The sequence below is a fragment of the Esox lucius genome, chromosome 20 (genome assembly GCF_011004845.1).
Source record: "Esox lucius isolate fEsoLuc1 chromosome 20, fEsoLuc1.pri, whole genome shotgun sequence".
Lineage (NCBI taxonomy): Eukaryota > Metazoa > Chordata > Actinopteri > Esociformes > Esocidae > Esox > Esox lucius.
Window position 1 is genome coordinate 8,710,277 of NC_047588.1, and position 17,436 is coordinate 8,727,712.

Genomic DNA, 17,436 nt, shown 5'->3' on the forward strand with positions numbered 1-17,436 from the left:
AAGGTTGTCATGATGTCAAATCCTTCCACATAACGTAACTCTCAGACACTGTTCTAGCTGTTGTTTGGGCAGAATGTAATGTGCTAGTCAATACTTAAACCTGTCTGTATTCCCTAGCACTATAAAATCTTGCATTAGCCCAATACTGAGTGCAATCCAATAATCCAGCAATAGTAACAGTGATGAATAAACATGTTGGGCTTGTCATTCAGTACCAAATTGCATAAAATTTTTTTTGTATTAGATGGATTAAGATCAGATAAATTTTGCTAAATCTTTCAACTTGAAGACTGGCGTTTGTGGTAAATGTCACATGCATATTGGAACAACAAGAAGTTAACACTTTCAAGCATTAGGGAAAAGCATAACATGCAATGCATTTTTTTTTTCAAACAAAACCAAATCAAAACCTGCAAATTCCACCTTTATCTTTTTATTCCCAGAATACATTTATTATATGTAAGAAATATGTATCCAAAGATGTTAACCTCGCATCATAATTTCACATTTGTGTAAATTACTGATTAGCATTGACCTGTCAACTGATATACATTTACAATATACTGTGTGGTTCTGTGTGTGTTTGTAGCCATTCTGAGTGTTTCAGGAAAATAGATTGCTGAGTCGTGATTAAAATGTTTATTGCAATATTTCTATGACATTTTCTTTTAAAAAACAAAGAAACAGACCTTCAGGCCACAACCACAAGTTCTAACAAATGTAATTAATGAGAACTTTAAAGGCCCAGGGCAGTTGAAATTCAGATTACACTGATTACATTGAGAAACAATAATTTAAGTAAAGACATGAATCTGCAGACATTTAACTAGTTTAACTGTTGTTCACTCTCATCATATGTACAGTTATTGTGTTTTTCCACTTTCATTTAAGTAGTTTGACAATTGATCCTACATTTGCACACCTTTTTGTCATTCTTGCGCACAGTGGCAAACAAACCCACAACCCAGGTGTTTTAAGTGGCATGCTCTACTTACTGAGCTAAACAGGAAGTGTGACCTTCGAAGCATATTGGTTGTAACTACAGTAGATCCGTATTTACAGTAAATGTGTGCATGTTACAGTAGTTTGCTGTCATAGATCATTGGTGGTGGATGTCACAGAGTCCATTTATATGCTCCATCCAGATGCTGTCCTCCACTAGTGAGACCTTGATGTCATCACTCCCAAGCCATTAGCAGCTTGCTGAATGGCACGAAGGCACCGTGCCCTGCCTGGCTGGAAGGGAGGGTTAAGAAACAGTCATGTCTGGGGTTAGATTCAAGTAACTGTGAAATATTTGACTTATACTTGGTTTGAACCAACCAAAAACAAGTCCTCACAAAAGCAGTAAAATCCTGACAACTTGGTGACCACAAGGTTTTTTGGGGCTAGGGGGGAGTACGGGTTTGGGGCTAGGGGATAGGGAACATATTAGTACCAGTCAAAACATTGGACACACCCACTCATTCAAGAGTATTTCATTAGTTGTACTATTTCCCACATTGTAAAATAATAGTGAGAACATCAAAACTATGAAATATCCTTCAGTGCAAAATAAATCACAGACAGTGTCACCGGAACAGCACCCCACACCATTACACCTTCTCCTTCATGCTTTATGGTAGAAACCACACATGCAGAGATCATGCATTCACCCATTCTACGTCGCACAAAGACATTGCTCTTGGAACCAAAAACCTCATATTTGGACTCATCAGGCCAGATTAGGCCATGGGCAGATTTCCACCGGTCTAATGTCAATATCTGGTGTTTCTTGGCCCAAGCAAGTCTCTTATTATTATCGGTGTTCTTCAGTAGTGGTTTGTTAGCTGCAATTCAACCATAAAGGTCTGATTCATGAAGTCTCCTCTGAACAGTTGATGTTGAGATGTGGCTGTTACTTTAACTCTCTGAAGCATTTATTTGGGCTGCAATCTAAGCTGCAGTTAATTGCAGATTTCTGAGGTTGGCAACTCTAACTTTAACTTATCCTCTGGGTCTTCCTATCCTCTGGAGGTCCTCCGGAGAGGACATACTTCAGGTCTTCAGTATACAAACCCTAGCTTGTCACAACTCTTCTAATGCTTTTAGAATTAAACAAATTCACAAATTGCCTTTTAATTAAAATGCATTCCAGGTGATTACCTCATGAAGCTGGTTGAGAGTGCAAGAGTGTGCAAAGCTGTCAAGGTAAAGGGTGGATAATCTGAAGAATCTGAAGTATGTGTAAAAGCCGTGCCGGCTGTTGGACTTCTATGTTCAGAGTCTTTACGTTCTTGTCATTCTGTTTCTAAGTTCATTGATTTCACTTGTCTAGTTTAGTCTTGCCACCTGTGTCTTGTTTTGCACTCGTCACCTACTTATTTAGTTTCCTGAGTTCCCAAGCTGTTTGTTGGTCATTGAACCATGTAACATCAGTGTCTCTTGTTTGTTAACACCAAGCCTTTTGTAAGTATGAAAGTCCTTAATTAAAGTATATTGTTCAGAAAACTCTATGCCGGTGTCATAACAATATGAAATGTATTGAAACCAAAGAAATCAGCCTTGGTAACGTTAACTCTGTTTGGATCTAGTGAGGGAGTCAATGAAAGACAGTTTTAGGATTTCTAAAACTGAAATACTCACAAGTATTTACTCCATGTACTCCAACTAGTCAAAGGAAACCCACTCTTAAACATGCCGGACTCATCTAAAATACATTTCAAGTATATGTACCATTATAAAGGCTGTATTCAGGGATAATGGATTTCAAATAAATACAGGCAGTATTTAGGGATCATGTACACTTTTCTATGGTAACTTAAAGCACTGTTGAAACATCTCATGTCACCTCCAAAATATATCATAGGAGCAGCAAATCTCCAGTAATTCTACCTCTATAACAATGTATGTGCAATTTTAAACAGTTCTTATTTATGAAATAGTCAATTCAGGACTAGAAATTCTAAGTAAAAAAAGACTGGTGAGAGTAGTTACCATTCAAAGTAGCACAGTCCTCTATGTGTCCCATCTGACTGCCCGTGGTCAGGTGTTTCCAACTCCACTCCCATGTGGATGTCTTTCTCCCCCTCCAGGTAGCCCAGGAAACGAATTGCGCCTGTGCTGATCCGTCCTGAGGGCAGCAGAATCCGAACACGATGTCCCACTTGAAGATCCAGGGGGGAGTGAGGCACAAAGGCCCGGTGTGGACCAGAGTAACTCCTCCAGGAGCCCACGCTGGAGGGGACAGGAAGTGGGAATTCTTTCCAGAGGGACTTACATTCATCTTAAATCAGCAGTTGAAACCATAACAAAGCGAAAACAAATCATCCATAGAGCTTTGGATGCAAGGGCAGACCATCCATAAAATCTAAAATAATAGCTATATATATAATTAGTTAATACTTTCAAAAATGAAAGTAGAGACGATAGAAGTCAGTGCTAATTATTTTAATGTCCTAAACTCAGGTGAAGAGAAAGTGCGCAACCTGGTGGCTGACGACAGAGCAGAAATTGGTCGAGATCCAAATACGGAGTTCAGCGACACCTGGCTGCCAGACAAGCTCCTTTGGCATGTGTCACTATTAGATGACATCCTCTCAGAGCATCTGCTTTGGTTGGACTGGCTCAAGCAGTCTGTTAAATTAAACAATGGATGAGATTATTTTTTATTGTTGAAAATACAAACATCTAAAAGGACAGTACACTTCAGATTTTTGTCAGGGGGCACATAATTGCTGTCCTGGAAATTATTGTTTTGGTTCCAGTCCCAAAAGAATGACAGAGGTTGTTAATACATATTCATGATTTTGGGAGTGGGCTACTTTGTGTTTGTACAGTACTATACAAGGTTTCTCTGTAATATGGACAGCCTAACTAATAGGATCAAAGTAGCTATCTAATGGAGGGTGTAGTGGTTAACACCATTCATCTTTGGGCGCAGACGTGGAATTTAAATGAAATTATATATCTGAATTATACCACTACATTTGTCAGATTGGCTGTAGTGTATATTTTCATTTACAAGTTATAGCTACATCTATAATACTGATTACCTGAAACACAGTTTTATCTCAACAGCAGTCCACTTATGAGGTGTGGAAACATCTGACAAACTTTTGTTATTCGAGTGCAATGTCCCTTTAAGTCTTTTATAATAATTACAGTAAATCAAGAATATGATTCACCTGAGCTGTCCTGGTTCTTTTCATCACATAGATGCCTGTTGTCCACTTCCGACTCACCCATTTCCTGTAAGCTGCATAAGAACCCAGGCCTGGATACACTCTCAGACATCAGCTTATTGAAACAAAACAGTTCAGACAAAGAACACCACATCATTTGTTAAAACATTTAGTTGAAAATAGGACAACGAATAAAGTGAGTCTTGGCGTTGCAATCTGTTCCTTTGTGTTAGCTCTGTGCCATAAATCATCATAATAAGGCGCTGAGCATGGTAAGCTATGCCAGAACCAGCAGGTGGAGAGGATGGAGTTGTGATAGGTAACAAGCCAAACATACTATTATGCAACCAGTGACAGTGAGCAGCAGCAGGTAATATGTGAGTACAAGTGATCAACCTCAGTACTGCACTAACATATAGGATTTTTGAAGATGCTCTTAATGATGCATCATTTATCAAATTGATTTTTACTTTTAGGGTTACTATAGATTATAAAATAAATAAAGGTTTTGTACACACCTGACTGCGTAGGTCCTGCTGCTTTCTCTGCAGTTCCTCAAACTTCCTCTCCCATGTTGATCTCTCAGAGAGGATCTGAGACTTGAGGGCCTTGATTTCCTTTTCAGCTTTGGACAGTCTCCACTGCATGGCACTGGCACAGTCATTACTTTGTGATGTTTTCTGACTGTCTGACCCTGAAATTAATTACAAAACAACCAGAGGAGACAATTGGAGTATTTTATTACTATATATTTAAGCAACAACACACAAAGGGGTGTGGTATATGGCTTATATACAACTTCTAAGAGCTGTTCTCAGTCCTGATGCATCCACGACAGACTGGACATCCAGGATTGACTGGACTGTTCTCTGTCCTGGCTGGACACAGCACTTAGCCATGGTATATTGGCACTATACCACAAACCCGGAAGATGTCTTATTGATATGAACTGGTTACCAATGCAATTTCACCAGTAAAAATGTATGTGATGTCATACCACAGCTTTCAGCCAATCAGCATTCAGGATTCTACCCACCCAGTTTTAATATACTCTAAAACTCTTACAATAATACATGGAAAACATGAGACCTTTACAGCAGTGGGTATTGTGTTCAGTTTCATTATTTACAACCATTATCATTTTTACCTGTGATTTGTTGCTCTTGATGGTTGTGGCCATTCCCTGTTCTGTGAGGCTCATTGGGAATATATTTGATTGAGTAGTATGGGCTCACCTGCAGTAAAAAAAAAAGGAAAGACTGACTAAGTATTTTCAGAACAACAATGTCAAGCCTGATAATGTGAGATACTATAGGACTCATAACATGGTCTTATAACAGTTCATGGGCTGTACAATCTCAGAGGTTGCCCCAGCAGCAGAACATTGGTAAACTTGAAAAGTGTCTTCAGAGAATCTTGTATAAAGGTTTACACTGCACAGGAGTCACCCCATTATTTTGGAGATGTGTTTTACTAGAGGCATAGCTTCAGGTACAGTAATGTTTGGCCTCCTATTAGCGTAAATGTATTTCCTTTTATTTGTTCTTGAAATCCCCCAACAATACACTTTTTTGTTCCAACTGCACCCTGAGGTAACAGCCATTCCTGGCCCAGATAAAAAAAAAATGAGCCACAGATGAAACAATACCACTACATATTTCTGCATTGCAGATCAAGCATTCAATAGCTGCACTTTTACATATACCTGAATTCCAGCTCATTCTGGGGTGTTATGAAACCACACGGTTTTGACTGAGGAGGGTGAGATAACCTTTAAAGGAAAATCAGTTGAAGTAGGGGCAGGAAGCAGGTGCGTAATTCAACAAACAGTCTTAGAAAAGGTAACAAGTACATTGGACTAAGTAAGGAACGTAAAGGTGCACAAGAGTGCTAGAACACTACAGTACTCGCTAAAACACCCAAGTACCTATGACAGGCAATGTAGCTTAGAGAAGATAACACATACATAAAAAGAAATAATGACCGACACTGAATAGGGAGAACAAGTGTTGTTATATATATGGTCCAGGTAGGTGGCTTGAAAGCGTTGGGTCGGTGGTAGCTAGTAGCCTGGGGAGGCCGAGTACCAGAGCCGGCGTGACGTAAGTCACCATTAATCCCGTTATCAAGTCTTTGTGACTTATGGCACAGAGTGGTTGAAACAGCACAAACAGAACTGCGTTCAAGCAACAGGATTCACACTCACCCAAAAGAACCTGCAGGTGCATAACAGACCCTTGAAGGTCCATGCAAATACACACCACATGATGTATGTCACCATCCTGCTGTAGAATCACCTCACATACTGCTACTGTATCCTAGCTGGGAGAAGAAAGCTGTTATTGAGGTGTACCCATGGAATGAACACTGTAACTAATGTGAATTTTTGGGACAGGTAACTAAGTTGAAATAATTATTATCTAGGCATAATATTGTACTACTAATACTTGCTTGAATTGATGACATGAGGTTTGTTCAAAACTCCATGCAATATATTCCGTAATCTATCCTGGTCACCGACCTGCTTGTCCTGTCTTATTTACTACTGTCATTACATGGTGTTATGACCACTGGAATAGGTAAGAAAACCCAAACAGATCTGGGACCAGCCTATATGACATCCACTTTCCATCAAACATTCTACCACAAATCCAATCTGATGACTTCTCCAAGAGTGCAAAACCATTACAAACAAGCACATTTGGTAAATATTAACAAAGCCTTTTATGCAAATAAATATATGGATAAATAATTACCTTTACACACAGCCAGATGGTAAGAATGAAGAGGAGGGGGGAAAAGTCAGAACAAAAACAGTTCTGCCCGATTCTGAACAATTTTGTCACACTCCATTGTGAATGTTAAGACACTGTACAGTATACAGACATGTTGCTATGTACAACACTGTGAGAGTTGTGTTGCTGACGAGTAAATCTCATCTAATCTACTTAGTCATGCAGCCTTCCCGGGCCATGTCCTTCCAGACAGTTGCTTAATTTTGCCCTCTGAATGTGTCTCAATACAGAGAAAGTATTATTTTCAAAAAAATACTTTGAAGCCTATCTTCAGTTGCATAGATTACACAGTTTTGAATTTCAGGGCCACGTTATGTATGACTTTATAGCTGTGCGGTTTCTGTTTTGATAGGTTTTCGATTTGGAATGCATCCTGTTTTTTTTCTTTGTTCTTAAACATAGCCAGTCCTTTTGTTCTGATTGTTTCCACCAGTTTCTTATTAGCCCTCGTTAGCATCCTATTTAGTTTGCCCAGTTCTGTCAGCTGTTTGATAAGTCATTTAGTCTTTTTGAGTATGTGTCTTGCTTGCCATCAGTTTCTGTTTTCGACTGCCTGCCTTGTTCCTGTGTTCATGCAGTTTTCTTGTTTTTTTCCCGCCTCAGTTTCCTGATTAAACCCATTTTTTTGTCCCTTAACTCTGTGACTGGAGTCCTATTTAACCGAAACATGACAGTAGTGTCCTATAGTGTTTTATGTGTATAACCATATTATGTATGACTGCAGAGACCTACAGTATTTTATGTACATATCCATTTTATGTATGACTTTGTAGTGACCAATAGTATTTTATGTATTTGTCCATATTATGTATGACTTTGTATTGACCTACAGTATTTTATGTATTAGTCCATATAATGTATGACTTGGCAGTAGATATAATAAATGGCACAATATAAATTAGCCTAATTAATTAATAAAAAAAAATCTCACATTATGTTAGAGTCTAATTTGGTTATTGAATATGGATGTGTATTTTTTCTGTCATTAATGGGGCACCATATGCTTGTCGATAAGAAATTATTTTATAGAAAAATTTGAAAAAGCAGAGACTAATTTCATTAATAATCTTTTGAATGACAAGACTGATATGAATTTCTCAGCAACCGAAGCAATATCTGGATTGCATTGTTCAAATGTTACCTAGTTCAAAATGTTCATTCAGGTTTGTACTCCATGAGATTAACAAGACCAAGGTTGCTCTCCAATTACCTATGTTCATATGAACAAAAGATTGTCAGTCAGCTTAGCGATATGAACAAGCGCCCAGGTCGCTCTCTAGTTACCCATATTCATATGTGAACAAAAGATGGTTGGTCAAGGATATAAAACGCTCCAGTAATACGCCCTGCTTTTATGATCCTATTCTCTGCCTTGAAACATGACAACCAGTGGTTTGAACTGAAAAGGACAGTCCATTAATTCAGATGAAGAACATCATGGATTTTAAAAGATTTTGTGAGGTTAAAATGTCTAAGATACCTCTCAGTGTGTTCTCAAATCACATAAAACATTTCATATTAAAGCTCAGTGCATTTATCCTATCAAAGAGGGTGCCAGAGTATTGAAAACATTAATTAAAATAAGTTAAAAAAAGATTACTAGTTAAAAACTGTGGGTGCCAGTCATGTTCATGCACTTCCACATGGATTTGCTTTATGCCTTTGACTCTCAAATGCTTCCCTTTGTTTGCATACATAGTATTTTGCATATTGATGGTCTGTGTCTGTACAATACATTTTAAGTAAATTCCAACCTGCACTTTGAATAGTAATGCTTGGATTAACAATATGCAAAATGAATGCGTTTTTCCTTGTTGTGTCATTTTGCATCACATGTGCATCACATGCATCACCATTGCCCTGTATGGTTTGGTTAGGAACGAAAAAGTGTAGGGCATATTGTTGGAATACATGAAAGCATATTTGAAGAGTATGATCTGAACTAAACTGCGTATTTGCCACTGTTATTGTAATTGCAACGATGTTCCCCAGGATGGCGTTAACTATGACGGTAACTATGGCGGTAACTATAGCGGTAGTTGTTATTTAATATATTATGTAATTGTAAAATTGTGAGGAACCGAGCCATCATCGCAAATAAAAAATACATATACTATACTCACTTTTTAGTTTCCAACCATTTGTAGCATGGCAATAATCAGATTTTCCATTGTAATATGCATTGATCTCCGTTATTCTATTTTCAAACCATCAAGAAGATGTAATGTATTTGAACCCTGCTTGGATATTCTGTATGTTTCTCTACTTTATTTCTGTAGGTAAAACATCACTTACACAGACTTATAATACATTATATTATATGCAAACGTTAATGCATTCACTAATTTGAAAGACTACCATGTAACAATAAAATAATTGGATAAGAAATATAAACACATTTCATTGATCTTCATTGGAAAATCTGAATAATTTGTTTTGTAAATGTATTGATAATGATCATTTCACTTTATTTTTCCATTTTGTTGGTCTCATCACTGACAGCTAGCCAACCTTTATAGAAACAAACAAGTAAACATGCCTCTCTTGAATAGCTCATATACTCCACAAAATGCATTACATCTGTCTTATCTGGCTAACATAAGTTGGTGTAACAGCTTTCAGATAGGAGGCTGGTTCAACTTGTTTCATCCACATTCATTATCTGTACAACCTTTACAATACGGCGGCACTGAAATAGCAAAGCCATTCATGCATTCAAATAACAGATTGATTTACAAGTGGCCCATGTCTGTTTGCATCATTTGTCATACTATTGGAAAATGAGCGTGACAGCATTATTTTCTCACGGTTGCCTGTTGTTCAACTTCATTTTGGAGATTAATTACGTTTGTTTTGAAAGTAAAGCAAGGCGTTCAAATGAAATTGGAACAAGTAAGTAATACCTGTGAGGCTGATTGTTTTGTGTGTGTAAGTTCTTATCATGTTCGACTTTGCACACTCATTCCCCAGCCCTTCCACCCTTCTGTAAATTACTTGTAATGCTAGATGGTCAGTTGAACCTGTTTCATTAAACCCCAAAACATTTCCTGGACTTGGTCCTGCTTACCACTTTGATTTGTAACCACCACACACTAAATGTACATGTACTCTTTGAAACTGGTGGCACTGAGAGTTACTGTCTGCCTGTTCTGAAATGCACTTTGTCTTATGCACAATGGCTAGACTGACAGGGCTGTTCGACATAATGCCTAATCATATTAGCTAGTTCAACAATGTTTCGAAGCTGGAAAACATTATTGACCAAATCACCTTTTATGTGATCTTCCTGATTATTTATCTTTTGATCTTAACTAATCAAAATAATGTGAGGTGTGGCTCCAAATGGAGTAGTATTTCTATCGTTTTACTATGTTAAAGCCTACATTACATCCAGTCTAGAAACGAATCAGTGAACTTAGATTCTACGTTATTGTAATTGAACAAGTACAAGTAAAGTACAGCAGAAGGCAGTTTGCATCTAACCAGACATGCAAATAGAGGGCAGACAATTTACAAGTATTAAGTATATGTATGTACTAGTGGAATGTATAGATATGCAATTAATGCAAATGCATTACTGTACATATGACAATTATACTTGTCATGGAAGCAAATATAGGAGAAAATGTACAGGTATCAAGTATAGTGTATGTTAAATAGTGTGGGATAAATAGTTGTGTGGGTGCAAGTGACAATTCTGGAACTCTATTATCCCCCAAAAAAGGCTATCCTTTGAGGGGTTGAGAAGGAGTGCCTGGCTGGAGCTGAGACTCGTGCATGATCAGTACAGGTTGGCCGTGGAAATTGAATTTGGAGGTAATAGCACAATACAGTCGAGAATAGGCCGTTGGATGTGTTAGGGCACATTTTAAATCTGCAGTTATATTATCTCACCTACAGGCCGACGGGTCTATTAACAGGTGTTAGAACATGTTAATTGAGATAAGAGTGTTAGGACACTCTAGGGTTAGGGCTCCTTTTTGCATTAGGATGCAAGTATATGTGTTAGAGCACATTATTTAGACTAAAACAGATCTTGCTTTTTGCCACGTTCATTTTCTTTTGCCAGGTTTTCTGAACATGGGTAAGTCCGGCAGTAAACCATTAAACGTCCCTCGTAGTTACTTTGGGCCAGCAGAGATAATGAAAGATAGGTATGGTGTTTGGACTTGTTAATTGTGCATTTGAGTTTTCCTCTGTCTTACCTACCATTTTCGTAAATTGTTTGGACTTTAGAAATTGCCATCACAGGGGGGACACCGAGGCGTTCCCAGGCCAGCCGGGAGACATAGTCCCTCCAGCGTGTCCTAGGTCTTCCCCGGGGTCTCCTCCCGGTGGGACGGGCCCGGAACACCTTTCAAAGAAGGCGTTCAGGAGGCATCCGGTACATCAATTCTGAAATAAATAAATAAAATACAATTTTGAATTTGCATTCTGAATTTGCAATTGAGGCAAATTGAAGGAGTAGGGTAGCATCTGCAACTGAAATGCAGGGATAGCAGCAATGATGTTCCCAAGGTAGATGTAGCTGTAACAACAACAAGTACAATGGCAGTTCTAAGTGTGCAATGTCGGCATGTGCAAATTAAATAAAGGAATGAGAATTACCTGTAGACAACAGAAAACTTCCTTATCAGACTTTGTAAGCAGTGACAGAGTCCAATAGTACAAATGGTGGGTATGGTTAGTGATGGGTCCCAGATTTCAGCAGGGTTACAGTAGATAGAAATAAACTGTTCCTGAGCCTGCTGGTGTGAGAACGGAGAGACCTGTACCAACTGCCTGATGGGAGGAGGGCAAACAGTTTGTGGCCTGGATGTAAAGGGTCCCTGGTGATGCCTGCCACCCTGCACAGACATCACTTGCACTGTAGGTCTAAGATGGCTGGGAGCTGGGTACCCGTGATGTGCTGGGCGGATCTTTACACCCATTACAGGGCCTTCCGGTTGGCTACGTAGCATTCACCAAACCACACCGGGGTGCGGTTAGTCAGGATGCTCTCGATTGCGCAGCGATAAAGGTTCACAAGGACCTTGGAGAACAGGCAGGCTTTCTTCAGCCTCTTGAAAGATTACAGGTGCTGCTGTGCCTTTTTGACCAGGGCTGAGGTGTTGAGGGATCAGGAGAGGTCCTCAGAGATGTGGACACCCAAGAATTTGAAGCTGGACACACACTCCACCTGAGTGCCACTGATGGGAACTGGGGTGTGACTGCAGCCTTTAGACTACCTGTAATCCACAATGAGCTCCTTGGTTTTCTTTGCATTGAGGGCCAGGTTGTTATCAGCCCTTATTGGCTATTAAAGTCAAAGTTTGACAGATTTTCTACCAGCCTCACAATTGGTCTTGAAGCAAGATAAGAATTGCATAGACTTACTGTTGACGGAGCAGAGGAAAATTTTGGTATATGAGGACTACCTGATTAAGCAAAGGTGTAAAAACTACCAAATTCTTGATTGCGTTTGCCTGGTGAGGATCATAACTTATTCGTAATCAAGGTCTAAACGTAATCAAGTGTAAACCCACAATGTTTTTCAAATTAATTTAACACTGTGGTCCAAATCTATGAACACAGCCAAGTACTAAGCCAGAGGTGTTTGAAGTTAAAATACTTTTATATTACTTTGTACACCTCTAAATTAGTACTTGGCTGTGTTGCAGAATTGGTCCAAAGCTAAATTTGAGCAGCAAAATGATCATTGCATTTCTCCAGTACAAGTTAATCTAGATTTGCTATATGCACACTGTTTACAAAATTCCTTTTAATATTTTTAGTTGTTATAACACGTACAACAGGCTCAACCTTTCACTGATGTATGAACATTTCACTGATGTATGAACTACTTTTTCAATAATGGCAGTTGATAACATCTTGGGTTTATATGCTAGTAAAACAAATATAGTTTATTGCTTTGGTCAAAGCTACTTTCAATTGCAGCATCACACAAATATTGTCTGAAGTTAAACACATCATACCTGTCAAATTTGACAATTATATTAGTTGTGAATCCAAGTGAACACCACAAATGTTTATACCTTGGTTATGAAAACCACAGTATTCGGAAAACAACAAGTGTCCACTTGAACCCTTTAATTGATACAATATGTTGTATTTCATAAACCTTAAACCAAGTAAATGTTTTTATTCATGATATACATATACAGAACAGCATATCATCAAACTTAAACACCCGCATCTGTAGTATTTCTGACCATTTAGAAATGTTGTGTGGTAGCAGTAACATCACAGCAATCCCATCCTATTCTATGAATGACTCTTATGTAGAGCAAAACAGACCTAAAGACATTTTTATTTAGGAAAGCTTTTTGTTGATAACTGTGTTTTTCTTGTCCTTAATTTTTTTTAAATGTTTTTATGTAATATGCTTTGAGATTATTCTAAATAATGAATGTACAGTGGATATAAAAGTCTACACACCCCTGTTAAAATGCCAGGTTTTTGTGATGTAAAAGAATGAGACAAAGATAAATCATGTCAGAACTTTTTCCACTTTTAATGTGACCTATAATGTGAACAATTCAACTGAAAAACAAACTGAAATCTTCAAGGGGGAACAATGAAAAATAAAAACCTTACAATAACCTGGTTGAATAAGTGTGCACACCCTCTTATAACTGGGGATGTGGCTGTGTTCAGAATTAACCAATCACATTCAAACTCATGTTAAATAGAAGTCATTACACACCTGCCATCATTTAAAATGACTCTGATTAATCACAAAGCATTAGATATACCATTATATCATTAGATATACCATGGAACACAGTGAAGACAGTGAAGACAGTCATTATCAAGTGGAAAACATATGGCACAACAGAGACATTACCAAGAAGCGGGAGTCCCTCCAGAATTGATGAAAAGACGAGAAGAAAACTGGTCAGGGACGCTTCCAAGAGGCCTACAGCAACATTAAAGGAACTACAGGAATTTCTGGCAAGTGCTGGCTGTGTGCTACATGTGACAACAATCTCTTCATATGAATGGGCTATGGGGTAGGGTGGCAAGACAGAAAGTTTTTCTTAAAAAGAAAAACATCCAGGCCCGGCTGGGCTTTGCAAAAACAAACATCAAGTACCCTAAAAGCACATGGGAAAATGTGTTATGGTCTGATGAAACCAAGGTTGAACATTTTGGCCATAATTCTAAAAGGTATGTTTGATGCAAAAGCAACACTGCACATCACCCAAAGAACACCATACCCACAGCAAAGCATGGTGGTGGCAGCATCATGCTTTGGGGCTGTTTTTCTTCAGCTGGAACTGGGACCTTAGTCAAGGTGGAGGGCATTATGAACAGTTCAAAATACCAGGCAATTTAGACACAAAACCTTCAGGCATCCATTAGAAAGCTGAAGATGAAGTTCACCTTTCAGCACGACAACGACCCAAAGCACACATCCAAATACACAAAAGCATGGCTTCACCAGAAGAAGATTAACGTTTTGGAATGGCCCAGCCAGAGCCCAGACCTGAATCCAATTGAACATCTGTGGGGTGATCTGAAGAGGGCTGTCCACAGGAGATGTCAAAGCCGTCCAATAATGGTTTTTGCTCTTGTCCTTTGTGTACATTACAGAGATTACTCCAGATTCTCTGAATCTTTTAATGATATTGTATACCGTAGATCCCCAAACTCTTGGCAATTTTACGTTGTTGTACATGACCACTAGCAGTGTTTTATTATGAGTATCCTGTTTCATACTTTTATTTCATGGGACTTTTATTTTGACATCATGCTATCTGCATGGGGGACTAATCTCTCCACGCTCACACTCTTTCAAAAAAAGAAATTAAAAAAAACACAAGAAGGCTTGAGAAGGCACGTTACAAGACGATGCATGTTTAGAGTCGCTTGGATCCCATCTTAGAAGGAGGAGCACTTCGTGTTGGTGGGAGACTAGATCCTTCATCCTTAAGCCTAGAAACCAAACACCCTTTGATTCTACCCAAAGGAGGACATATCACCAAGCTGATCTTGACCCACTTCCATGAGAGGATCTGTCACCAAGGACAGAATCAAAATCTAGCGGATTCGGTGGAAGTAAGTCAGTTGCTAAGCTGATACACAGATGTGTGAAGTGCAGAAGACTCAGACGGCCTGCAGAAGAACAACGCATGGCAGAGCTTCCTAAGGAGCATGTAGAAGTCTCTGCTCCCTTCACATACTGCGGCATCGATTGCTTCGGCCCATTCATCACTAAGAAAGCCCGCAAAGAGCAAAAGCGCTATGGCTTAATCTTCACTTGCCTTACCTCTCGATCTGTCACATTGAGATGCTTGAGGACTTATCCACAGATGCATTTATCAACGCCTTAAGATGCTTCATCAGTCTCAGAGGAACCGTTCGTCAACTCCATTGCGATCAAGGAACCAATTTTGTGGGAGCTAAAAATGAGTTCAAAGAAGCACTGAAGCAATGTGACACCAAAACAATCGAGAGCCTCCACGCAGAAAGGCAATGTGAGTTCATCTTCAATGCTCCCTCAGCAAGTCACGCTGGCGGCAGACTCAACGACTCTTCCCTTCAAAGTCTGTTCTATGAGACAATGGCCATTGTGAACAGCCGTCCGTTAACAGTAAACAGGGTAAATGAACCTACCTCGCTCGAGCCATTAACTCCAAACCATCTCATACTGATGAAGTCCAAGATTGCCCTTCCACTGCCTGGCAAATTTGAGAAGGAGGATGTCTATGCCACTAAAAGGTGGCGAAAAGAGTCCAGTACCTCGTCAAACAGTTCTGGAGCCGGTGGAAGAGAGAATATCTCATGAACATCTCCACATGCCAAAAGTGGCCTACGACTCAACGCAACCTTAAGGTAGATGACTTAGTCATTATAAAGGAAGACACCCCTATAAATCAGTGGCACCTGGGACGAGTGGTTGAAACCACAAAGAAGAGCGATGGACTAGTGCGTTGCGTCAAGGTGTTAGTAGGAGAAAGGACGTCAGTGAAACAAGATTGCCCTACCAAACTTTTGATTATAGAAAGGCCCATTCAGAAACAAGTTCTCCTCCTCGAGAGTGAGTGATCAGTCTAGTTGTCTACACCTTTACCCCTTATGACATAGGCTACTCTCTCTTAGTTATTAAGTAGTACTAACCTGCACATATCTAGAAACATTGATACAGACATAGGACTCAAGTATGAGCTGTTCAGCCAGGTTGATCCTTGTCTTCACTCTTCATAACATGAGTGGTGGGAGTGTAGATGACCACTTGCAGTGTTTTATTATGAGTATACTGTTTCATACTTTTATTTCATGGGACTTTTATTTTGACATCATGCTATCTGCATGGGGAACTAATCTCTCCACGCTCACACTCGTTCAAAAAAACACACAAGAAGGCACGTTACAAGACGATGCATGTTTAGAGTCAGAGATTGGAAAATATTACTGTAACCTTCAACTAAAGTGTTCCTTGAAGTGTTATTCCACTCTGTGCTTGATTTGTTTTGGTAGTAATAATTTGAGAATAATTTATAAAGTTGCTAGCTAGCTCTCCAACATCCAAGTTAAGTTAATGGCGGCAGCCTTCCCTGGATCACCATGTCATATGAGTTAATTTCGTACGTTCATGTAAATGGTAATGAGATTCATTTCACATGATGGCTGTTGCCTACTATGCTGTTATCAATGTGATGCTAGCTTGCTAAAGTGCATTTGTCAAAGGATTATTTTGTATCTGGCTAAATTGCCTTTGTTATTTTTCCTTTGAGTTTTCACGGTGTTGGTGTTATGCACACTCGTCTGAATTAAAGTACACCCGTATGGAAACACTCCAAAGCCTGTGTATTCCAAGTTGAAGGGCTGCTACAGTTGTGATGCGTTATTCTTGAATTGTGGCACTATTTGCCCATGTAGTCTTTCACTGAGTGGTGAACCCCTCCACATCCTCACTTCTGACAGACCCATCTTCCCTGGAATGATCTTTTAATACCCAATCATGTTACTGACCTGCTGCCATTTGACCTAGTTAGTGGTGTGACATTTCAAGTTTTTTAGCATTACACAGTCTTTTGTTGCCTCTGTCCCAACCTTTTTTGAACGTGTTGCTGGCAACAAATTTAAAGTGAGCATGTATTTTCCAAGAAACAATAACATTTCTCAGTTTCAACATTTGACATGTTGTCTTGGTATCATTTTCTATTTTATATAGGGTCTAAATGATCTGCACGTGATTGTATTTAGTTTTTCTTTACATTTTACAGCGTCCCAACTTTTTTGGAATCGGGGTTGTACTACTGAATTCTGATGTGCTTTCTAAGTGAATGGTAAAAAAAAAGTCATTAATGTTTACACAATATTTTTGTATTTGAGATATTATCTATTAATGACATATTGAATCACTTTGTTTGATTCATTTAGTATTCATCATTAATTTGTCAGACCAAATCTTTGTATACATCTTATTTTCTGCCTGTTTCTTTTTGTTCCATGAGAAGGAAAGAGTTTTT

At 38.9% G+C, this 17,436-nt stretch overlaps 1 protein-coding gene across 7 annotated transcripts; it reads right to left on the reverse strand.

The window, feature by feature from the left end:
* Positions 1 to 417: 417 nt before the first annotated feature.
* On the reverse strand, positions 418 to 7,091 carry LOC105027162 (centrosome-associated protein 350). Of its 7 annotated transcripts, none has more exons than XM_034288729.1 (9): positions 6,920 to 7,091; positions 6,615 to 6,733; positions 6,370 to 6,481; positions 5,311 to 5,398; positions 4,682 to 4,857; positions 4,224 to 4,278; positions 3,468 to 3,615; positions 2,977 to 3,216; positions 418 to 1,236 (listed from the first exon to the last, which is right to left on the reverse strand). In XM_034288729.1, the coding sequence occupies exons 3-9, from the start codon at positions 6,442 to 6,444 to the stop codon at positions 1,179 to 1,181; spliced, it is 840 nt and encodes a 279-aa protein (XP_034144620.1). In that variant the 5' UTR covers positions 6,445 to 6,481; positions 6,615 to 6,733; positions 6,920 to 7,091; the 3' UTR covers positions 418 to 1,178. The 7 variants fall into 7 exon arrangements, with proteins under 7 accessions (XP_034144620.1, XP_034144619.1, XP_034144616.1 ...); XM_034288728.1 differs by having other exon boundaries at positions 418 to 1,232; positions 4,167 to 4,278; XM_034288725.1 differs by having other exon boundaries at positions 4,167 to 4,278.
* Positions 7,092 to 17,436: the final 10,345 nt, after the last annotated feature.